Genomic DNA, 24,169 nt, shown 5'->3' with positions numbered 1-24,169 from the left:
AGTTGGTTTTTTTTTTTGCCACACCCTGTAGCTTGCAACATCTTATTAATAGTTCTCTGATCAGGGATCAGACCCGGGGCCCTTAGTACTGGAAGTGCAAAGTCTTAACCAGCAGACGGCCAGGGAAATTTCTTAAGTCTGGATTTTTTTGACAGGGTAGAGAAATGGAAAGAGTAGTTGCGACGAGCTTTAAGGAGGCGAGGAAGGTCACTGAGAAGTCAAGCACCAGCTCCTGGCCAGGGGCCAGCTCGGCTTCTTTCAGCCGCAGAATCCTGCCTGGAGCCGCAAATCCTCAAATCCGACAGGGCTGGGAAAGCGCGACGTTACCTCGAGGAAGTTTGATCCTCACCGCCTTCCGTAGACGTCGTGACAGAGGCGACTGGTTGCCTTGGAGTCGGCGGGACGCCACCCGGCCTCCACCGCTGTGGTCACCATGTCGGTGCTGGACGCACTTTGGGAGGACCGGGATGTCCGCTTCGACGTGTCCTCACAGTGAGTCGCCAAGATTCCCCAGGGGCTTGGAGCCTGTAGAAGGCGTCGCAGCGCGATTTCCCGGCCCGCGGGCGGAGTCTACGACCCCGCGGCTCACGGGCCTCTAGAGGGTGGGAGGAGGTTGGCGCTGCTGTGCTCGCCTCAAGAAACCCCAGACTGGCCGGGGCCCTGTGGCACTCTCGAGGCCCCACAGCCGGGGCTCGTCTAGGTTGTACGCCGTTTTGGTCCCGTAAAATCCTAGGCCTTGTCTTGGCGGTAATCTATCAGGAAGCTGAACCCAAACACGGCCGGGACCGCCGAGGGCTTGGGCGTCTAGTACACCCCAGTGAACTTGCCGTGCCAGTTTCTTATGGTGGAAGGAACCTGGGGCAGCGACTCAGGAAACGAGGATTCTGAAACTAGCTCTAGAACAAGGACATACATTGTGGGCCCTTAGAAAAATGACTTCATTCTAAAGCTTGAGTCTCCGAAGGAAGTGGGAGTAAGCATTTTCCAGAATCCCCCAGCATGCAAACTTTATTCCCATGGTAAGCTTCTATCTAGTTATTCATCTAAATCACCAACAGTAAGAAGGAACCTCCTTTTGAAGTCTCTCAAACAGAAATCCTGTGTTAGGAAATTTAATGTTTTAAAGAATAGTTAGAAACTTCCTGCCAGCAGTCCAGGAAAAAATGCCCGTTGGGTATTCAGTTTAGTCGCTCAGTCATGTCCGACTGTGTGCCGCCTCATGGACTGCAGCACCCCAGGCTTCCCTGTCCATCACCAACTCCCGCAGCCTACTCAAACTCATGTCCATTGCGTTGGTGATGCCATCCAACATTGAGTATTAAGTATTGAAAAATAGTAAAGTTAAAGGTTCTTAGTAATGGTTTGCTGCTTTTTAGCCACTTCTCACCCACTCCAGTGTTCTTGCCTGGAGAATCCCAGGGACAGGGGAGCCTGGTGGACTGCCGTCTATGGGGTCGCAAAGGGTCCGGCACGACTGAAGCGACTTAGCAGCAGCAGCAGCATGATTCTTTACTATGAACAGAATTTTCGTCGGTGGAAAAAATGAAATATTAATTTCCCAGACTTAGTTGTGGCTAGATATCTATTACTAAGATGGTCTTGGATCGTTTAAGACAGTTGTGAGAGAAGGGAATTTATAGTTATGTGACAGTAATATGTTGCACACATTCTTTGACTTTTTATATTATCCCTGGAAAGTTCTTAATCAAGCAAAGGTCCATTTCATGAACATTTTCAGTTTATTAAACATTTATCAAATCCTTGGTATGTGCTGGTTACTGTGCTGATAACTGGGGCTTCCCAGGTGGCGCTAGTGGTCAAGAACTCGCCTCCCAATGCAGATGTAAGAGAAGCAGGTTGGATCCCTGGGTGCAGAAGAACCCCTGGAGGTGGAAATGGCAACCCACTTCAGTATTCTTGCCTGGAGAATCCCATGGTCGGAGATGCAAAAAATTTAAAAAATAAGTAAAGATACAAAATAATAGGAAATGACACCACCCCACCCCACCATTCTAGTGCAGGGATACATACAGACAACTATTTAAAATATGGTAAGTACCATCATTGAAAAAAATGAACAAAAAGCTGGAAGATCGTAGAAACAAAAAAGTCCATTATTCCTAGGAAAGGCCTCAAAGAAAAAATAGTATCTGAATTGAGATATTGAGATTCATCAATATCATAATTGATGAATGAGCAGGGCCTTGGTAGAGGAGACAGGAGGAGAGTATTCCAGAAAAAAGGAAGGAAAAATAAATTAGATACAGAGTCTTAGAGGTATAAATCTCATTGGCTAGAAGGCAGGATCTGGCAAGTAGAGGGAAAAGGTGCAAATAGAAAGGTAAATTAGCCAGATTATGAAATATTCAGCTGAGGATTTTGGGCTTCCTTCTTCTAGGTATTGGGATAACTTACTTGGCTTTGAAGCAGGAAAGTGATATGATCATGTCTGTATTTCCAATAGATAATTGAGTTAGCTTTATTGAGAAAGTGTTAGAAAGCCCCACCACATATTCTGCTGGGTTGTTGGTTTTTTTTTTTTTTTTTGCTTTTTATGGACACTCTAGATTGCATTCTGTCAGTCAGCAACCTATTCTTCACTCTTTATTTTCTTTTGTCTCCTTTATCTGATTTTTTACCAAGTCCTACTCTTGCCTGGAAAATCCCATGGACAGAGGAGCCTGGTAGGCTGCAGTCCATGGCGTCGTGAAGAGTTGGACACGACTGAGCGACTTCACTTTCACTTTTCACTTTCATGCATTGGAGGAGGGAATGGAACCCACTCCAGTGTTCTTGCCTGGAGAATCCCAGGGATGGGGGAGCCTGGTGGGCTGCCGTCTCTGGGGTCACACAGAGTCGGACACGACTGACGCGACTTAGCAGCAGCAGCAATGTTGCTTTGCTTTAACCTGTTCCTTCTGTAACTGCATGACTTCTTTGGTCTATACAGAAACCTTTGGGGCTTCTCCACTGTACACCAGATAAAACCCATATCTGTCTGACTGTCATTCTAGTTCTCCATAATCTGATTTGTTCTCACTTATCCTATTGTATTTTTCACTCTCTCTCAACATGGACCTTCCCCAGCCAGGCCAGTCTCCCCACATTCTCTTATCATTTCTTACTTCTAAGATCTTTAATCATGGATTCTCTTCTCTCTCTCTTATTTCTCTAAATGCTTTCTCTTTATTTCTGGCTTCTCTGCATGTCCCTGGTCACTCCAGGCCCCACTTGATCACCAGGTTCTTAAAGTTCTTGCAAACCTTATTTTCAAATAGCTGAACATTTGGTACTGTATCATTTATACTTTTGTCTGTTTTATATACAGATGTCTTTTCCCTCCCATGATTGTAAGCGGATGTTGTAGCTAAAATATTAAAGCCTTTATATTTATTTTAGACAAATGAAAACAAGACCTGGAGAAGTCCTTATTGATTGTTTAGATTCAGTTGAAGACACCAAAGGAAATAATGGGGATAGAGGTGAGTATATTTCTAATATATTTTATGTTTCTGGTTTAAACTAAAAATGTTAAGTTATATTAGCTGGAGAGTAAGATATGAAACAGCATTATATGTTGCTTATGGTTCCTGATATTATTGTAATAAGTTCTTCTGTAAACAAACCTCAGTTAACCTAATTTAAGTGATCCATCTCATTTCTGTTTGACCCCAGTTGATGGATGCAGTCCAGAAGACCAGTCTTCTGTGGTCTTGTGGGAACTTTACACTCTAGCCATGCTGGGTGACTTACTGTTTGTCAAACATATCATGTAATGCTCCAGTTTCCCTTGAGATGCCTTCCTTTGTTTTTAGAATCTCCTATTGCATCTCACTCTGGCATTCACACAGGCTTAGTTTCTCTGATTTTAGATATTCTAGGGGTTTTTTCATGGAGGAAGGAGTATGTCATGGCTATAGATTACTCATCAAAAGAATTCCATGGTTATAATTTGGTGAAGAAATGCTGTGTTAAACAAAGTTGTTGTTGTTCAGTCACTAAGTCATATCAGACTCTTTGCGACCCCTTGGACTGCAGCATGGCAGACTTCCCTGTCCTTCACTATCTCCCGGAGTTTGCTCAAACTCACGTCCGTTGAGTTGCTGATGACATTTAACCATCGCATCGTCCGTTGTGGTGAACCTGCCTGCCAGTGCCGGAGACCTAAGAGGTGTGGGTTCGATCCCTGGGTTGGGAAGATCCCTGGAGGAGGGCATGGTAACCCACTCCAGTATTCTTGCCTAGAGAATCCCATGGACAGAAGAGCCTGTTGGGCTATAGTCCATAGGGTTGCAAAGAGTCGGACACAACTGAAGCAACATAATACACACGCAATGGTATTATATATTTCTAAGACATACAGTTTACCATGCATAGATTTACTTGATTTTTTTTTTTTTTTTTTTTTTTTTGCCTTGGGGCATCTATAGGGACTACGGTTCTATAGGATATACTTTGAGAAATGAAGCATATCTAACTTTGTGCATATTTCAGTGTAAGAACATCAGTTTGAGGCTAAGGATGAAAAGCATAAGCCTTTAACAGACTTCAGCCTAGCTATAACTTCATATGAGGAAAAAAATTTGTTCATAGCAAAAAAAAAAAAAAGCTCATTTAAATGAGAACTGCTAAGAGAGCACTCATATGGCAGGGATTCATATGTATATGAGAGTTCTTTGAGAAATGTAATTTCACTGAATGGCTTAGTAATTATACTCTCTCTCTCACATACTCAGTTGGACGCATATGACCTGCTAGGAACCCCAGAACAGCTTCTATCGAGAAAAAAAAAAAAGTACAAACTTTTCTCCTTTATCAGTTGAGTCAAACCAAGCTGTTGGCAGTGAATACTTGTATTTTTTCTGTCAACTGTTGGATTTTGTTTCTCTGGGATTCTAAATTACACATTGTATACCTTACCTAGAATCTATATGCTCAATCAATATTTTCAATTAATAAATGTGTGAAAAACATCTACAAGTGTTGCTGTTGATGCTGGGCGAGAAGTTTCATGTCCATCTCATTTGGTACTGCAAAAGTGGGTCCTTAGGTAAGGTAACGTGATGTTCTGTTTGTTTGCTTTTAGGTAGACTCTTAGTAACAAATTTAAGAATTGTCTGGCACTCTTTGGCATTACCCAGAGTCAATCTTTGTAAGTATCTTTGTTAGAAAGCATGCAAGAAAAAGTAATTTGTCACATCAGCTTGCAGGGTGGCTCTTGAAATGAAAAAAAAAAGCTATACCATGAAATATGTGAAAAGTTTTGATTGATAAAAACTTAAGAAATCCTAGACTAACCACAGACTGCATGATAATGCAAAAGAAATGTTTTTTCTATCAATCCGTTTTGTCTCTTGGATGCTTATAAGATTAATGCTTTTACATTGATTTTTGGTTTTGTTTTTTCCTTTACTTTGAAATTTTCTATAACCTGTTTCAAGGGAGATCTAAATTCTAATAAAAAGTACAACCTTTCATTGTGCTAAATGAAACATTGTGTTAAGTTGTATTTAATTGTGTTAACAATGTTTCATTGTGTTAAATTGTTTCACTTTTTTTTAAACATTGTGTTAAATTGTGTTTAATTGTGTTAACAGTGTTTCATTGTGTTAAATTGTTTCACTGTTTTTTAAACTATTGTAGATTATCCAGCTAGACTTTTTGTTTGTTCAAAAGAGGCAGAATTAGCTTTATATTTAATTATTTAACTTAAATTTGTAGATATTTCTTAAAATTTTTTAAAGTTGTGTTTTTATATATATATTTGATTTTTTTAAATTTTATTTTATTTTTTAACTTTACAATATTATATTGGTTTTGCCATATATCAAATTGAATCTGCCACAGGTATACATGTGTTCCCCATCCTGAACCCTCCTTCCTCCTCCCTCCCCATATATTTGATTTTTTAAGCTTAGAGTTCTGTATATATATGTTTTTTTCCCTTAGTTCATTGTATCATGTTCTTTAAATTCTTTACTTTTGAATTTTAGCTATTGGTTACAACTGCATATTGAATATTACAACAAGGACTGCTAATTCTGTAAGTCAGAAAAATCTTATTGAAATATATATAGTGAGGAAACAATAGATATTTGAGGTTGATGTTAGTTTTCACTGTAAATGAGAAATTACTCTTAAAATTTGTCCTTACAGAAATTACGAGGCCAAACTGAAGCTCTTTATGTACTAACAAAATGTAACAGTACTCGTTTTGAGTTTATATTTACGAATTTGGTTCCTGGAAGTCCTAGACTTTATACTTCTCTGATTGCAGTACACAGGTATGGTAATACTTGATAGATTATTGAATATTTTTAAGGTAATTTTATGATATAAAGGTTTAGAGGATAAAATTTTAACATGTGGTGCTGCCTTCCTCCAAGGTCTGTTGCAGACTTCCCAAAGATACATAGAGCATGTTGCATTACTGTTTAATAAACACTTTGAAGGTATTTCCTGGTGGCTCAGCTGGTAAAGAATCTGCCTGCAATGTGGGAGACCTGGGTTCAATCCCTGGGTTGGGAAGGTCCCCTGGAGAAGGGAACAGGTTACCCACTCCAGTATTCTGGCCTGGAGAATACCATGGACTGTAAAGTCCATGGGATCGCAAAGAGTCAGACATGACTAAGCAACTTTGACTTTCACTTTGAAGTTATTTATAAAACACCTAAAACTGCTGAAGAGTCTGTTAAATTAGCTACCAAGATAGTTAAAAAATGAAACAGAGAATTCATTCAACTTGGTAGATAACCAAGTGGAATAATTCAATTAAGGAATTAAGATTATTTTTCTTTTTTTTTTTTAAGTTATTTTTCTAACAGTAGAAGACATGATTGGGTGATTTCTCTAAAGAGTTTTGGGTTTTTGTTTAGCTATTCTCTTCTTTACTACCTCAGCTTTTTTTTTTTTTAAACCAGCCCTAATTAGTGTGGTTTTCTTAAAAGTTTGGCTTAGATGCCAGGCCAGCAGAAAAAAAGTATACACACACAAGATTTTTTTTTACATGCAGATATATAGTATGTATACATATATATATATATATATACACACACACATATATATATACTGTTGTTTTCATTTGAATTCCTTTTATTACTAGTGATGTTGAAATTTTGCATACTCTTTGGCTATGTATATAGTTTTCTGTTGTAAATTTCTTAATTTTACTGTTATGTGTATTGCAAATTTATTAGTTTCCTAGTTATTTTTTTTAAATTTTGTTAATGATTTTTAATCTATATAATGGTTTTATTTTCTTGGAGATATAATTCACATAACATGAAATTTACCATTTTAAAGTTTACAATTTGGTAAAGTTAGTATATTCACCATTACTCAATTCCAGAATATTTTCAGTACCCCAAAAAGAAACCCTCATAGTAGTCACTCCCCATTCCCTCCTCCCTATGGCTCTTGGCAACCACTGGTTTACTTTCTGTCTCTATGGATTTGCCTATTCTGGGCATTTCATATAAATGGAATCACATAACATAGTGGCGTTCTATGTCTGACTCCTTTCACTTATGTGATGTCTTCAGACATGCTGCATGTTGTGTCATATATCAGTACATTCTCCTTTTTATAGCGGAATAAGATTCCATTCTATGGACACATGTTTTGTTTATCCACTCATTAGCTGATGGACATTTGGGTTGTTTCCACTTCTTAGCTATTAGGAATAATGCTTCTATGAACATGCATATACAAGTTTTTGTGTGAAAGCATTTTTTTTTAGTTCTCTTAAGCACATACCTGATTCATATCTCTTTATTTCACTTAGAGAAGTAATATGAAATGGAGTATGAAGGGAGCCAGGAAGCTCCTTTTTCTTAATAGTATAAAAATGTTGGGTGTTCCCCCGAAACAATTTATAGATAAATAATTTCCATTTTTTCCACTGGTTAAATATTGATGATTACAGTCCTAAAGGAAATTAAGATTTATGGGCAAATGCTAAAATTCTGCTCTTTCATAATTCATATATTAGAAGATTAAAATAAAACTCATTAGTTTAACAATACATATTATAACATATGCTGCTGCTGCTGCTGCTGCTAAGTCATTTCAGTCGTGTCTGACTGTGCGACCCCAGAGACGACAGCCCACCAGGCTCCCCCGTCCCTGGGATTCTCCAGGCAAGAACACTGGAGTGGGTTGCCATTTCCTTCTCCAGTGCATGAAAGTGAAAAGTGAAAGTGAAGTCGCTCAGTCGTGTCTGACTCTTCGCGACCACATGGACTGCAGCCCACCAGGCTCCTCCGTCCATGGGATTTTCTAGGCAAGAGTACTTATATAAATGACATCTAAAGTTGTTCAGGCCAGGAAAACACTTTAGCTTTGATAAAAGGGTAAATTAGCCTGTATTTTTGTGGAGTTAAAATTAGAATGAACTAAAAGTTAATCAGAATTTTCTTCTGTTTTTATTATTTATCAGTAGGGAAACACAGAAAGAAAAAGTCTAGGAATTTATTATGCAAACACACACAGATACATACTCTGTCTTAGAGTTCCTTTTCGAGTTGGTTGGTACAGATTCATTCTAATTTTCTGTATATAGGTAGATGTGGGCATAAATATTCAGGTTTCAGTGGAAAAGTAATTGTATTCCTATTTATGTTAAGAGAATAATTGTGCTTTTACCTAAAACAGAGAAGTGAGGGAAGCTTTTTGATAGAAAAATTAATATTCATGTCTATTTTTATGAGCATTGTCTTTCAGCTTAAAGAAAAAATTTGCTTCTTCTCATTTGTGCCATACTGTATATATTAGACATTTCAAATTTAGCTTACTGAGATAAAATTTGTAAATACTACACTGAAATGACAAATACAGTACAAAAGACTATAATCACCAAAACTTATCAACCAAAAACAATTTTTTTAACTTACCTTAATAGCTATTTGAGTGATGTACAACTGTGTATTTTTGTAGATAAGTAGACATAATCTAAGAAAACCACATTTTCAGTTTGAATTAATCTTTTATTCTTTTTTTATAGGGCATATGAAACTTCTAAAATGTATCGTGATTTTAAATTGAGAAGTGCTCTAATTCAAAATAAGCAACTAAGATTATTACCACAAGAAAATGTATATAATAAAATCAATGGAGTATGGAATTTATCAAGTGATCAGGTACCATGCAAAGAACTAACAAACCTTTTGGGGCAGTGCTTTCTTTGGTAATCATTTTTCCATTTATGATTGGGTTTGTATATTTATTTAACTCTTAATATTAGCATTATAGCTCTTGATATAAATAATACTCTGATTTTCATATTCTTATACTCTTTTTAGCAACAGTTGTTTTATGTAAACTTTAGAGCTTAAATGGACCTTAGAGGATCATCTAGTCCAGTCTCTTATTATTCACTTACAGATAAAAAACTTAGGCCCTAAAGACTTAGGTGACTTCCACATCTAGTTTATCCCACAGTCTCGATCTTCCTCCCTTATTGCACTACCCTCCACAGCATGATAACTTAGGCTAATTGAGGAGAGTCATAGGGTGGACTGTCATGGAAGCCTTTCAATCCAGTCTTTATGGAATTAAACATATTAACTCACTTGGTGACTCCTATATCCATTATTGTAACTTTTCCTCTTGAAATTATAACTGCTGCTGCTGCTACTAAGTTGCTTCAGTCGTATCCGACTCTGTGCGACCCCATAGACAGCAGCCCACCAGACTCCCCCATCCCTGGGATTCTCCAGGCAAGAACACTGGAGTGGGTTGCCATTTCTAGATGAAACATATAAGCAACTAATAGTTGGAACAAGAAACAAATCAATTTCTAGAAAAAAATCATCTTTTACTAAGAATAATTTCCAGCCGTCATGGGTGTTACAGCCTAGTTTCGACTGATAACCACCATGGTAAAACATTGTGCTTGAAGAGCTCTTGCTAAACATGGAATTATAAGATTAAATTGTGAATAAACTTTGCTCACCTGAAAAGTTCTAGTTGTGGACTATGATAAATATGTTATAGTATATAGACAGCTCCACATCTGAGTAACTCCATATAATGCTCAATTCTGGTATTTTATGCTGCTGTGATAATCAGAATTATTCTCATGTTTAGAAAATAAAGAGTAAGTATTCAGACATGATCACTGATGTCCCTCTCATCATTCTCCTTTACAGGGAAATTTAGGAACCTTTTTTATTACCAATGTGAGAATCGTGTGGCATGCAAATATGAATGACAGTTTTAACGTCAGTATACCATATCTGCAAATTGTAAGTGCATGCATTTCGATGACCTTATTTTAATGTAGAATAAATAATTTCTATTCAACAGTTAATAGGACATTGGGGATTAGATGAGTTCTTTCTTCCCCTTTTTAAGTGACAGCAGTTTAGCTGAGAGCATACTTTTAAAATGTTGATAATCAGAAAAGACCCAATTGTATTTACAATCAAGGGAAACAGCACCATTATCAGCTTACATTTCTCTTTTCATTACGAGAAAAATATACTGGATTCTGGGCTTCCCATGTGGTTCAGTGGTAAAGAATCCACCTGCCAATGCAGGAGGCGTAGGTTCAACCCCTGGGTTGGGAAGATCCCCTGGAGAAGGAAATGGCTACCCACTGCAATATTCTTGCCTGGAAAATCCCATGGACAGAGCAGCTTAGTGGACTACAGTCCACAGGGTTGTAAGAGAGTTGGACACGACTTAGCAACTGAGCATGCATGCACACATACTGGATTCTAAAAATTTAAATAGCACAGATGCAGGAGATAAACTTATGGTTATTGGAAAATTGGGATTGACATATACACACTAATGTATATGAAGTGAAGTGAAGTGAAAGTCGCTCAGTCGTGTCCAATTCTGTGACCCCATTGACTATATAGTCATGAAATTCTCCAGGCCAGAATACTGGAGTGGATAGCTTTGCCCTTCTCCAGTTGATTTTCCCAACCCAGGGATCGAACCCAGGTCCCCCACATTGCAGGTGGATTCTTTACCGGCTGAGTCACAAAGAAAGCCCAAGAATACTGGAGTGAGTAGCCTATTCCTTCTCCAGCGGATCTTCCCAACCCAGAAATTGAACCAGGGTCTCCTGCATTGCAGGCAGATTCTTTTACCAACTGAGCTATCAGGGAAGCCCCTAATATATATAAAATAAATAAGGATCTACTGTATAGTACAGAGAACTCTACTCAGTACTCTGTAATGGTCTGTATGGGAAGGGAATCTGGAGAAGAGTGGATATACGTATTTATATGGCAGATTCACTTTGCTGTGTATCTGAAATTGGCACAACCTTGTAAATTAAGTATACCTCAATAAATTTTTAATTTTAAATAATTATCACACAGATTAAGGTGATTTTTCTTAGATTTTATTCAAAGCACTTTCCAGGGCAGCTTATGGAAAAACTTGAACAACCTTTTTGGCCAACCCAATATATACTGTTCTTTGGCATGGCTCACTGACTCACATACTTTATGGCTTGCTGTTTTCTGCTCAAACCCTTTTAAAGCCAGGATAGATTCATTGATTCTGTGAATGAAATGCTTTTATTGTATTTAGATACAGCCTGTAGTATAAGTTGGATTCATACCACAGGTTTGGTGAAAGGAATCAAGATGACTTTTATTGATAATGATTTTAGCTTAAATTAAATTAAAGCTGTTAGAATTTAGAATAAGAACTAATTACATCTGAGACCAGTTTGTTTTGGGAGTAGATAAAAATGATTCTTTTCACTCTGCACTGCATTAATGGTAAGTGTGTGATTCAGTGAAACAAATGGTAAACTCCAATAAGCTGAAGGATTTCATTTTATGTATTTAAAAAACTGCTCTTCAGATCCTAGTGCAAATTAGATGAAACATAAAATAGTTAATCAAAATCCTGTGAGGTTATCCTATGATGATCACCCTTATTGTAGAATATAAGTAGTCTTAAGACTAAACAGTTTCATTAATAAATGTTTATTGAGTATTAGATGCCATGTATGAGATACCTGGAAAGTTTTATTTTTAAGAAAGATTTCTTGACCTATGAGAAAGATAATTATTTGCAAAATATTCCCAAGCCTATCTTTTGCTAAGTTGTTTGGTATGTGAATTACTTTAAAATATCTGATCATTCATTTGCCAAATAGTGAGCACTTAGCCTGTGCTCAGTAATTAAAGTCATGAACCAGTACGCAGTTTCTGCCTTTAAGGAGCTTCCAGTCTGGTGGAGAAAAGCAATACATTAAACAAAAAAATCTAGGATCTGATAGGAAGAAAATTATTTCTGGTCATCTAAAGAAACATAAGAATTTATATCATAGCTAGGAAAATGTGAGAGTCTACACAGGCATCTGATATAATTGATGTTAGTATTGTTCATTGCTGTTTTATATTGTATTTACATATGCTATAGCTTGCTCAGCCTCTATTATGCTGAAAAATTAATTCCTGAGTAGTAAACAACCATGTGCTTTCTGTTCTTCAAGTAGTATACTTTTTGTTTTTTAAGAATACAGTTGCCAAATATGGACTCTGGAATAAATTCAACCTGGCCTAAACAACTTGCAATCTGATACTGCTAGTCTGTCACTGGGGCAATCATTTTCTAACTTCAGCTCTGTGCCTCAGCCATTGCCCTGACTCCATGCCTATCAGTTCAATTGCTCAGTCGTGTCCAACCCTTTGCGACCCCATGGACCGCAGCACGCCAGGCTTCCCTGTCCATCACCAACTCCCGGAGCTTACTCAAACTCATGTCCATCGAGTTGGTGATGGCATCCAACCATCTCATCCTCTGTCATCCCCTTCTCCTCCTGCCTTCAATCGTTCCCAGCATCAGGGTCTTTTCCACTGAGTGAGTTCTTCACATTAGCTGGCCAAAGGATTGGAGTTTCAGCTTCAGCATCAGTCCTTCCAAAGAATATTCAGGACTGATTTCCTTTAGGATTAACTGGTTGGATCTTGCAGTCCAAGAGACTCGCACGAGTATTCTCCAGCCCCACAGTTCAAAAGCATCAATTCTTCAGCGCTCAGCTTTCTTTATGCTATAACCAACCTAGACAGCATATTAAAAAGCAGAGATGTTACTTTGCCAACAAAGGTCCATCTAGTCAAAGCTATGATTTTTCCACTCCTATAGATGTATATATATATACATATCTTCTTGCCAGTTTCTTTCTTGACAGCCTCTGTCAACCTCAGTCACCTGGTTAGATTAGCTGTTCACAACCAGGATGCCACTGTTCTATGGTTCTTAACCAGGACTGTGTATACTCCTGGCAGGGTGTGAAGTAATCTAAATGGAAGGCGAGGTTTTCGTTGCAATTACCATTTAGTCTGTCCGTCTCTCTCTTTTTCTTTCTCACCTTACAATACCCATCTTTCTGGGTATATGATACACCATCACCTACCACAAACACTATCCTTCTAGGGCCTTTGGTCTGCTGGTCATAATGTTAGATTCTCCATGGTTCTCTCTAACCCTACCAGTGAGTACATTTTGTGTCACTTTCTACAGGTCCTGCATGTCGTTATGCTTCTATCCCTCTACCCTTCTTCCAGGTCACTGGTGTCACTGCTCATCTGCTAGCCAAGTTTCATCCTCATGTCACACTTACCAGTTGAGTTAATTCCATTTGACCTATCCCAGGCTTCCTTGATGCCCAGTAATGAATACCCATACTTTCTTTTTTTTTCTTCAGTAAATGGCATGGGGGTTCTTTCAGAATTTAGCCATCTATGATGTAAGAAACAGAAGGCACATGTGACTTTTAAAAACTAACCTAGCCTTAGGAACCACCAAAGACACTGGCTCTCCATAACTAAAAGATTGTTGGTCTTTGGTTTAAAATATTCAGAGAAGTTGTGGACTCCCTGAAGCAGGGAACATTTAAGTCAGAATTTTGTGCATATTTCAGAGGCATTGTCTTTGTATTACCTTACAAATTTGTTACCTATTTCCAGTATGAGAATTTTTATTTACTTGATCTCCATGGGAGTGTGAGGATAAAGAAAAAGGAAGAATTCTGTTTTTCAGACTATGAAAAGTAGTTACTATGTAAAAGTTGGAAAACTACTGTTAAAATGTCACTACTGTCAGATAAAAACAAACATTTTTTTTCTTTTTCATTTTACATCTAGCGGTCAATAAAGATTAGAGATTCAAAATTTGGTTTAGCTCTTGTCATAGAAAGCTCTCAGCAGGTAAGATGTTTTATATTTTTATTAATCTTTAATAGATTTTAAAAACTGTATGACAGTCTATATTTTTAGTTTTATTTATATAGTAACCAGTTTATATCCAAGAATATTAGCTGTAACATGAGGTTAATTGTTCCCATGGAAAGAATCCTGCTTATGTTTCTCCATTGGGCAGACATATTAATTATGATCATGGTCATGACATTATCTCAGTCTTTATACAGCCCTATGATACAGTTCCGGAGAAGGCAATGGCACCCCACTCCAGTACTCTTGCCTGGAAAATCCCATGGATGGGGGAGCCTGGCAGTCCATGGGGTCGCAAAGAGTCAGACATGACTGAGTGACTTCACTTTCACTTTTCACTTTCATGCATTGGAGAAGGAAATGGCAACCCATTCCAGTGTTCTTGCCTGGAGAGTCCCAGGGACGGGGAGCCTGGTGGGCTGCTGTCTATGGTGTCGCACAGAGTTGGACACGACTGAAGTGACTTAGCACATGATGCAGTTACTATTTTTCCCCATTTTGCAGTCAAGGAGACTGAGGCTCGGGGAAGTTAGGAGCCTTGACCGTGGTCTCATAAGTAATAAGTGGTAGAGCTAGCTTTTGCTTCTAGGTCTGACTGATTCACAAGACTGAGCAGCACAGGTATACACATACACACACCCTATTTGAGATTTTATACTACCGAACACAGGTTATACTGTATCTAGTTAGAAGCTGTGCCCCATTATGCCAGGCGTAATTTATTCTTATAAATTTTTTGAAAGAGGTGTTTCTCTTCTGAATTCTAAATTTAAACAGGAATGTCTACTCCTTTCCCCTGGCCTATAGATTGGTAGCTGCCATTTATTGAGTGTTTACTATGTTCACAACAACATGATAACCATTTTATGGTTAGAAAATTAAAGCTTAAATGGGAATTCCCTGGCAGTTCGGTGGTTAAGAGTCAGCACTCTTATACTGCCATGACCTGGATTCAGTCTCTGGTCAGGGAACTAAGAGACTGCAAGCCTCGTGGCACAGCCAAAAAAAAAAAGACAGCTTAGAATCTCCCAACATCACACAGCTAGTAAGTTTGTTGTAAAACCAGGATTTGAGCCCAAAAACATATACTTTCACCCCAGAGCAGATTGCTCTCAACCATCACCATATGGGTACTTAATTTTTTTAACACTTTTTCTCCAACAACAGGTATGCCATTCCCTTTTGTCGTTTAACATGTAGTCTATTCATTTTCAAGGTCGAGCTCAGGAAAAACTTAATTCCCTTGACCTTCATAATCTACAGTAGTGTATTTTTTTAATCTTGAAATATTACCTTTGATATTTACAGATGAATTTATGTGATATCTGGATACTTCAAAATAATTCTGAGTTGGTAAGGGGAGGAGATTTGGGGGATGGGAAAGTTAAAGATGGAACAGAGTTGGCCATATGTTGTTACTTTTTGAAGCTGGATGATAGCTACATGGACAGTTATTGTACTCCTATTTTTGTGTATGCTGGAAATTTTTATAATAAAAAATTTAATTTAAAAAAATTAGCTTACATATTGTATTCTGAAGTAAGAACAATTAGAACTGTAGTTTATCATATGTTGTAAATATGATTCCTCAGGCTTGTTTTCTGTTTTTTCATTATTTTTTCCTATAGAGTGGAGGATATGTTCTTGGCTTTAAAATAGATCCTGTGGAAAAACTACAAGAATCAGTCAAGGAGATCAACTCCCTTCACAAAGTCTATTCTGCCAATCCTATATTTGGAGTGGATTATGAGATGGAAGAAAAGGTATTTTGTTCAGTGTGTGATGTATAGAATTTGCTGAATTTTCTTTATATAATCTATAAACCTCAGTTAGCTTTATGCACAATTTAATTTTAAACCATGTTTAAAATGATGAATATACAGACTCTGCTTAGTCAGTATGGCTGACTCTTATTTGTGCCTACCACCTGTCTTCTCCCTGGCTGCTTCACCATTCATTCCTATCCATCTATGTAGCAGTCTATCCAAAGATGTCCCCATAAGCAAGGCTCTTCTGATGTAGAGAGACTTACATCTCTCGCTCTGACAACTTTATTTTTATTCTACTTCCGTTAGCATTTGGTCAAACCTTACAGGCCTCACAAACACTATTTTCTTTCTCTAGTGACCCACAATATAGCAACTGCAGAAGACTGCTCCATCAATATGGCCTGTGTCAGTTCATATTTATCAGAGCCTCTTCCAAGTCAGTTATGAAATACTCTGAATATCACACTTGCCTGTCTGCTCTTTGTCTTCCTTACGACTTCTAGTTTCTGCCCCAGTCACTGCTCTCCCGGTCCATCAGCTGTCTTTTGGCTTTACTCTTCAGCCTCTGCACGTGGGCCCCTCATCATCTGGTGGTTCGCTGGAGTCCTCCCAGCCACTCTATTAGAGACTCCTCACCATCTGCTCTGACAGCAAGTACCCTTGCCAGGGATGCTCTGTCACAGGCTCCCTTGCTGTCTGTTCTTTTGCTGAGGCCCTCACTGTCTGGTCTATTGCTGGTGTCCACCCACTCTTTCATCAGTGTCCCAAACAGTACTATGCATGTCAAGCTATATCATATATCACATATATTATCTGTCTCTTCTCCTGCTCTTGGACTACTGCAGCAGGTGGCCAGGGAAGATCAAAAAATTGGATTGGACAGCTAAGTACTAACTCATACCCTCTGACTTCAACTTCGTTGTGCTTCTTTTTTCTCTCTCTGTCAAATTCCATATATATCCCCTTCCCCTTCCAACTGAAGTTTGCCTTTGGGTTCAGTTCAGTTCAGTTCAGTCGGTCAGTCGTGTCCGACTCTTTGCGACCCCATGAATCGCAGCACGCCAGGCCTCCCTGTCCATCACCAACTCCCGGAGTTCACTCAGACTCATGTCCATCGAGTCAGTGATGCTGTCTCATCCTCTGTCATCCTCTTCTCCTCCTGCCCCCAATCCCTCCCAGCATCAGAGTCTTTTTCCAATGAGTCAACTCTTCGCATGAGGTGGCCAAAGTACTGGAGTTTCAGCTTTAGCCTCATTCCTTCCAAAGAAATCCCAGGGCTGATCTCCTTCAGAATGGACTGGTTGGATCTCCTTGCAGTCCTTGACACAATATTGTACACTCTTCGGTATTTTATCTCCTTAACCATCCTTTCTGCTTTCTTCCCAACCTGCACGGCTTTCAGCATTCTCCCTCTCGCTCTGCCTCCCCTATATATTCCTCAGCAATGTCACTTGCTCCTCCAGTTTCTTCAGCTGGTACTTACATAGATGACTGCCAGATCTTTCTGACCTTGGCATACTCTCTCAGCTTATCATGGTTCCAAGTATTATTGAATATTTTCACATAGATGAGCATTCCAAATAACATGAATTGAATTTCTCCTTTAAAATTTTATCTTAGTAACTTTAATCAATAACTTTCCAAATCAGTAAGATATAGTAGGACATGGATGAATATCTCAAACTTGGCATACCTAAAATCTTGTCATTTTTTCTCAAAATCAAAATCCTACCGATTTATCTAGTTATTTACTACCTTATTGTCAAAGTCAGATGTGCTCAAAACCCTGGGATTTACTGTTTTTTATTTTTCCCATTATCTCATTTTAAACATTCAGCCAATTATACCATCCTCTCCCCTGTCCCTATCCCTTTCTTTCCAATGAAACTGCAGTTTCCTTTGCTACTTTTGCTTGTAGAATAATGTTGTAGAAGAAGCATGGTCCTTGGAACCTGACAATTCTGACTTTGATCCTAATTTCACCATTTATTTGTGATTCTAGGCAGATTTGAGCTTCAGTTTTCACATTATAAAATAATCTCTTTCACAAAGTTACTGATTGTGTCCATAAAGTGGCCAGCACCTGGGAGATACTGCTACCCATTCTCTTGCTACCTTTCATTTCTCCTTTTTTCCCCTTCTTTGGCCCTCAGTGTGTAATAACGGTTAGCCATAGTAACTCGCTTTGTCACTACATGTAAGTCCTTTCTCCAAAGACACCTGTTGAGGGAGGTCTTCCCTAACTATCCATCTACAACAACAACCCCTGTCACTTTTTTATCCCTTATTTTGCTTGTTATTTGCTCTCTCGCTTGCTTGCTTTATTTTTGGTAACACTAATCAGTCTCCTCCATTATAAATAATGTTCATGAAGTCAGGGATTTCTGTCTATTTTCTTTAACCACTGTGTCTCCAGCAATCAAAAGTAGCACATAATAGACTTTTAGTGAATAGTCATGATTGAATGACTGTGTTGAGTGCCTTCTCTTTGTTGTTCACGGATCTAAGAATTTTATATGCCTCATCTCATTTAATCCTGCCAAAAACACTATGAACTGTATCATCATCGTTATTATAATCTCTATCTCACAGTTAAGGAGACCAAGGCTTAGATAGGTTAATTTACTTATACACAGTTACACAGTTCTAAACATGGTTGAAATACCAGCTGTTCTCGGACTAGGGAATCAGGTCAACCTCTTGTCAGCAGTACACTCCTACATCAACTCTCCCCCACAAATTACCCATAAATAGTCCACATTGTCTGAGCTGGTATTTAAAAATTTCAGTAGACTCCAGTCTACCGTCCCCACCTTATCTGTACAACCACAGTGTAAGTGATACTCCTTGGCATTGTTCAGTACAATATCCCTGCTTAGCTCCCCTGCCTTGTGGGACTCTCATGTTCTGACCATATTGTATTATTCCTCTTCAGCCCGATCCTGTGGTTTCTCACCTTTGCTGATGCTGATCCCCTCTGCCAGGAATACCCTTTCCCCTAATCCTATCTGTGAAAATCATCCTTGTCCTAAAAGCCCTCAGTCACATGCCAGCCTTTTCTTCATAAAAGTTTCTGGTACGCACAAGCCAGAAGTTGTGCTGCCGAACTCTCCTGTTACAATAGATACTGCATTTGTTACAGCTATTTTCTGTAGGTTGCCATATGATGTTATTAATATTTGACCATTTTTTAAATTAAAGTGGCAATTTCTTATAGTTCAACCTGATATTTAGTTTTTTATAGTTGTATTTTATCCTTCACTCCACTCCAACTATATTACACACCTTGTGTGGGAAGGGTGAAAACTTTATACTTTTGGTAGTACCAGCGTGGGGGTTCCCAGGTGGTGCTAGTGGTAAAGAATCCGCCTGCCAATGCAGGAGATGTAAAAGATGTGGGTTCAATCCCTGGGTCGGGAAGATCCCCTGGAGGAGGGCATGGCAACCCACTCCGATATTCTTGCGTGGAGAGTCTCATGGACAGAGGAGGTAGCCAGCATAGTACCTCATACACTAAAGATATTCAAATATTTGAAAAATAAATTAATAGATATCAGTACTATATGTATTTTGCTTTACTTTTAGAATATTCCATACAAATCTTAGTTCTTTTTTTTCACGAATTTCTTTTTTCACAAATTCTATTCAATGACTACTTCGAGGAAATTTTAAAATATGCTATTATACAAGTTAGGTTTTTAAACTACCAGAGAGATTTTAACTATCAGAAAATCAGATAAAGCTCAATGACAGTTTTTTTTTTCTTTATGAATATTTCTAAGTATCATATCAAGTTTGTATAAATTTTTCATTTTAACTCTTTTGATGATATTAACTTCAGATTTAAAAGCTTAGATTTAACTGACTCATTTTATTATTCATATAAGTTTTAATAGAATATAAATTATGCAGTGATTTTTGTAAGACTTGAGTAGTTGGTAATTGTGATATCCTTTTACAGGTATTTACAATTCTTATAGCACATTCTACTGAAATTATTTATTTGTTTAATATGGTCTTATTGATGCAGTTTAATATCTACTGATTCTTTTTAACATCTACTGATTTTCAGCCACAGCCCCTTGAAGCTCTGACCGTCAAACAAATTCAAGACGATGTAGAGATAGACTCTGATGATCACACGGATGCTTTTGTGGTGAGCATTATGAACAGGAGCATCACTAATTTTTTTTTTTTTTAAATCTGAGTCATGTTCAATTAAATAATGGTCTAAATGTATAAAATATCATAAAGCTAGAGTGTTTTAAACATGAGTTGGAGAATTTTTTTTTCCAAGGTAGGGAATTTTTTGTGTGAGAAAATACTTTTAAATTACCAAACTGGGAAATAATTTGAGAACATAACTTATTCAGAGGATTTCAGATATGTGAAAAGTTTTTTCCATACTTTAAGATAATAGAATATGCTAAATATAGTTAATTAATTTAAAATCTACACTTGCCATAAGTAATCTTTATGAGAAAGACCTCCCTCCTTTTAATTTTAGAAGTGTATTATTTTAAAATGGATTTCTATTTGAACACTAAAATTTCTTGTTTGCAAATCTGTATTATTTAATTAATAGCCAAAATAATAATAATGCTTTCTATATACTGTGGTCTATGAATCTGACTAGAATACTGCTCTGGGAATGAAAAATTTTAAGCTAAGTATAAGATAGTTAATTATAAACTACTACAACCTCAGTGTGTGTGCATTTGCTGACACATTGAAGCACTTATTGCTTTGTTTTGTTTTGCCAGCATCTTCTTTTAAACCAAAAGTAGGGGTAAAATTTTGTATCTGCTAAATCATTCTCTTATCCACTTTCAAGTTAACAGTGCTAACTATTCACCAATTACAAAGCAGTTTTAGCACTTAAATTTAGCATAACTCTTGAAGACATTAATATTGACAAAAGTGAATTCTGCTACCAGCTTTGTAAAGATAGGTGAGAAAACCATTAGAAACACAGTAACAGAATATAAAACACAGTTAGTTTTGGAATTTTTCTGTAAGTTAATTACCTGTTCCTTAACCTCTTAACCTATTGTGTCAAGTATGTGAAATATAATTTTCTTTGTCTTTTAGGCTTATTTTGCTGATGGCAACAAGGTAAGGATATTTTACCTATAATGTATGAAGAAACTTTCTATATTCCAGTGTTCAGTATTCACACATTTATGTGAAACCTATTTTTTGTTTTTTTCCTCTTCCTTGCTCACCTTCTCTATTCCCATCTCATCCTCTTATCTCCCCCAAAGCAACAAGATCGTGAACCTGTGTTTTCAGAAGAACTGGGGCTTGCAATAGAGAAATTGAAGGATGGATTCACCCTACAGGGACTTTGGGAAGTAATGAATTGATCTTGAGTTGAGCTGAATTTCTGTTTACAGATATCTCAAGATTAAAGATACTAGTCGCCTACTATAAGGCATGGAATAGTTTTTACATTTACAGAAAAAGTTTTTAATAGAGTTTTCTAATGATTAAGGAAAAGCTCCTTTATCTAAGATTTTACTGCCAGTCTTCTAAAAAAATTATATTTGAAATTGTAATCGAAATCTTCCTGGTTTGTTGTAAATATGTTTATTTTGTACCTAGTACTTATAAATTATTATTCTGTGGATATTAAAAGACTGTATTATATTGAGCTTAATAAAGAGTTTATGTAGCACCATTAAGTGTTCTGAAAATATTATTTTAAAGTATAAGACTCTTCTTATGGAGTAATCAAATACTGCTTTCTTAATTATAAAATTCTGGTTTAAATATATTTATCACATAGCTCTAAATGTAAGCCAACTCTAATATAAATTACAAACCTTAAGCTTACCATTTTTTAGGTAATCATTTATGTAGAAACCAAAAATTATAGCTAACTTTGGAGGATATCAATTCCCTATGTAAAGTTTTGGGCACTCTTTTGTAAATAATTTCAATATCATTTTGGCAAGAATACATTTATAAGGAAACAACTTTAAATAGTTTGTAAATAAATAGTTCATTTATTGACTTTCTCTTTGTATTCATTGAAACTTCTTTGAAGTGTTCAAAAATTCAATATTTTCTGATTTCTTGGTCAGGTAAGATTTGGTGACTTCTCTGGCATCACTTTTTTTTTTTTTTTTTTTTGCTGTTGCTTCAGTATAAAGAAACATAGTAAGGAACTTTTGTCAAAACATTAAAATTAAACAAAGGAGTCCTGTTTCTCTACAGTGAAAAAACTGAGTGTGTAAAATCATTTAAGATAATGCAACTGTATGCACAACCATAGACATGTAATAATCAAGTGCTAACCTGAGTGTCTCTGGAGAAGGGAATAGCAATCCACTCCAGTATTCTTGACTGGAGAATTCCATGACAAAGAAGCCTGGTGGGTTATGGTTCGTGGGGTCGCAAAGAGTCGGACACGACTGAGCAACACACATACACAACCTGAGTTTAATAAAAATCAATAAACAAAAGCTATTAATTGGTTCTATATTTAAATAGGAAGGGATTTTTAAGGGATGGAGATATAATAACCTATATTAGGGGGAAAGTGTGCTTGAAAAATGTATACAGATCACAAAATGCAGTTCGGAATATTATTTCAATAGTTTTTCAAGCAAAACAGACTATAAAGTTGCTGATTAGTAAGTAATAATCTCAAATGTCATATCATGGTGCTTGCATCTGACTCATTAATCTTTTCAAATATTAGGTGTTACGTGTAGAGAGAAATGAGTCATTTATTGTTTAAACAGGAAAGCAGCTGTTAGTTTTTTCTCATGTGTTAAAACCTTTAGTGGCATCTATAAATGGAAAAAGAGTCAACGAACTCTTCTCTCAGCTGTTGTTTTAGCAGCTGACAGTACCATTGACTTCACCGTGATGTAAAATAAGAGGAAAAAACTGTTACTCATGGATGGAGACCTTGAAATTTAAAAATACATATTTCCCTGATCTGAGGACATTCATTCATTCCTTCAACAAATGTTTATGGAGCACTCATGAGGTCGTGTGGCTGTAGCATTGAACAAAACAAACCTCCCCAAATCCCTGTGTTTATGGAGCTTATGTTCTTTGGAGCATGTTTAAGAATACCAATCTTTGAAAGTACAGTATATTTACAGCCCAAGTGAGTTTTTTATAATGTGATAACATAATTTTATAATAAAATATTTCATGAAGAAGTATATGATGCTATTTGTATATAAACAAAGGATCAGTTTTTTTCAAGTCATGCCTTCTGCATCCCATACTTAATATTGTGTGTTCTATTTTAGTCAACAACTTAAATTATATTCTAGTTGTATATACTTTTTTTTTTCATGTATAAAGCCTGTTTTTCAAATAATACCAGGGATGTAGCACTTTGTCCTGATTTTGCTGCATTCTGTTGATTACATTGTTCTGATAGGGTTACATCTGTTCCATTTTAAAAATTTTTATTTAATGAAAGATCAACACTTAAAACTACAGAATATCTTTATTAATCATACTGTATATGTTGTGGGATTTTTCTTTCCCTAGTGTCAACTTTTAACTTTTTTTCCTGGTTTTATTATTGTTGTTTGCCACATCAAATCCTTTGCAGAGCAAGGCAAAGTGTGAATGAGTAATACTATAATTTAATTCAATACTAATTGTAGTTTTTCCACTTAAAAATAATGATAATTTAGGATGTCTTATAAAGTTAGCAGTTTCTTTCCATTTAATTTAGTCATGATGTGGGGGGGTATTATTATTTTAAAGGTTTTTTAAAAAAAAATAGTCTACCTAAGTAGCAGTCTTTAAGTTTCCTACTTCTCAAAGAATATTATATATCCTGCTGTTTTAAGTAGAAAATAAACATTTATAACATTACTGGAAAGAGGATCTTGCTTATGAGTATTCAAATGAACTCACCTCATATTCTTGACCTTTGCATCATTAATTCAGATAGCCAAGTAGCTTGCCACTAGACCAGTTTTAGCGGACTGACTCATTTTTATGATTCCGTTTTCTGTTAGTTCAATGAACATTTTCTTGTGGTATCCTTTATTAGCCTATCTTCTAATGCTTTATGTATTTTAAAGCTTTCCACTTCATTTAAATATCTCATTTCTTAGCTGTTTCCTTAGTGATAAAAAGTTCCAGTTGTTCCTTTCAATCTCTGACAGCTGCAAGAGCAACTCTTCTTCCAAACTAGCTCTCCTGCATTCCCGTTGT

General features: G+C 36.9%; 1 protein-coding gene and 1 long non-coding RNA gene across 3 annotated transcripts; one reads left to right on the top strand and one right to left on the bottom strand.

The window, feature by feature from the left end:
- The first annotated feature begins 325 nt into the window (after positions 1-325).
- On the top strand, positions 326-21,653 carry BBS5 (Bardet-Biedl syndrome 5). 2 transcript variants are annotated; one of them, XM_055572325.1, is made up of 12 exons: positions 329-492; positions 3,400-3,482; positions 5,087-5,152; positions 5,994-6,043; positions 6,157-6,284; positions 9,002-9,137; positions 10,149-10,244; positions 14,118-14,180; positions 15,833-15,967; positions 20,046-20,129; positions 21,065-21,088; positions 21,238-21,653. In XM_055572325.1, the coding sequence occupies exons 1-12, from the start codon at positions 434-436 to the stop codon at positions 21,337-21,339; spliced, it is 1,026 nt and encodes a 341-aa protein (XP_055428300.1). In that variant the 5' UTR covers positions 329-433; the 3' UTR covers positions 21,340-21,653. The 2 variants fall into 2 exon arrangements, with proteins under 2 accessions (XP_055428301.1, XP_055428300.1); XM_055572326.1 differs by lacking the exon at positions 14,118-14,180 and having other exon boundaries at positions 326-492.
- LOC129646337 (uncharacterized) lies at positions 11,264-24,135 on the bottom strand. Its single transcript, XR_008711860.1, has 3 exons — positions 23,867-24,135; positions 22,274-22,411; positions 11,264-13,032 (listed from the first exon to the last, which is right to left on the bottom strand). It is a non-coding gene; the product is annotated as an uncharacterized LOC129646337 (long non-coding RNA).
- Positions 24,136-24,169: the final 34 nt, after the last annotated feature.

The sequence above is a fragment of the Bubalus kerabau genome, chromosome 3, assembly GCF_029407905.1.
Source record: "Bubalus kerabau isolate K-KA32 ecotype Philippines breed swamp buffalo chromosome 3, PCC_UOA_SB_1v2, whole genome shotgun sequence".
Lineage (NCBI taxonomy): Eukaryota > Metazoa > Chordata > Mammalia > Artiodactyla > Bovidae > Bubalus > Bubalus kerabau.
Note: the sequence above shows the minus strand (reverse complement) of the source record. Positions and strands in the feature narration are given on the sequence as shown.

Excerpts from the sequence above, each read along its gene's own strand:
- BBS5 (XM_055572325.1), top strand. The coding sequence starts at position 434 with ATGTCGGTGCTGGACGCACTTTGGGAGGACCGGGATGTCCGCTTCGAC. Across the intron at positions 5,153-5,993 it reads ATTACCCAGAGTCAATCTTT|CTATTGGTTACAACTGCATA; the intron begins GTAAGTATCTTT and ends TTTGAATTTTAG. Across the intron at positions 21,089-21,237 it reads ATTTTGCTGATGGCAACAAG|CAACAAGATCGTGAACCTGT; the intron begins GTAAGGATATTT and ends TCTCCCCCAAAG.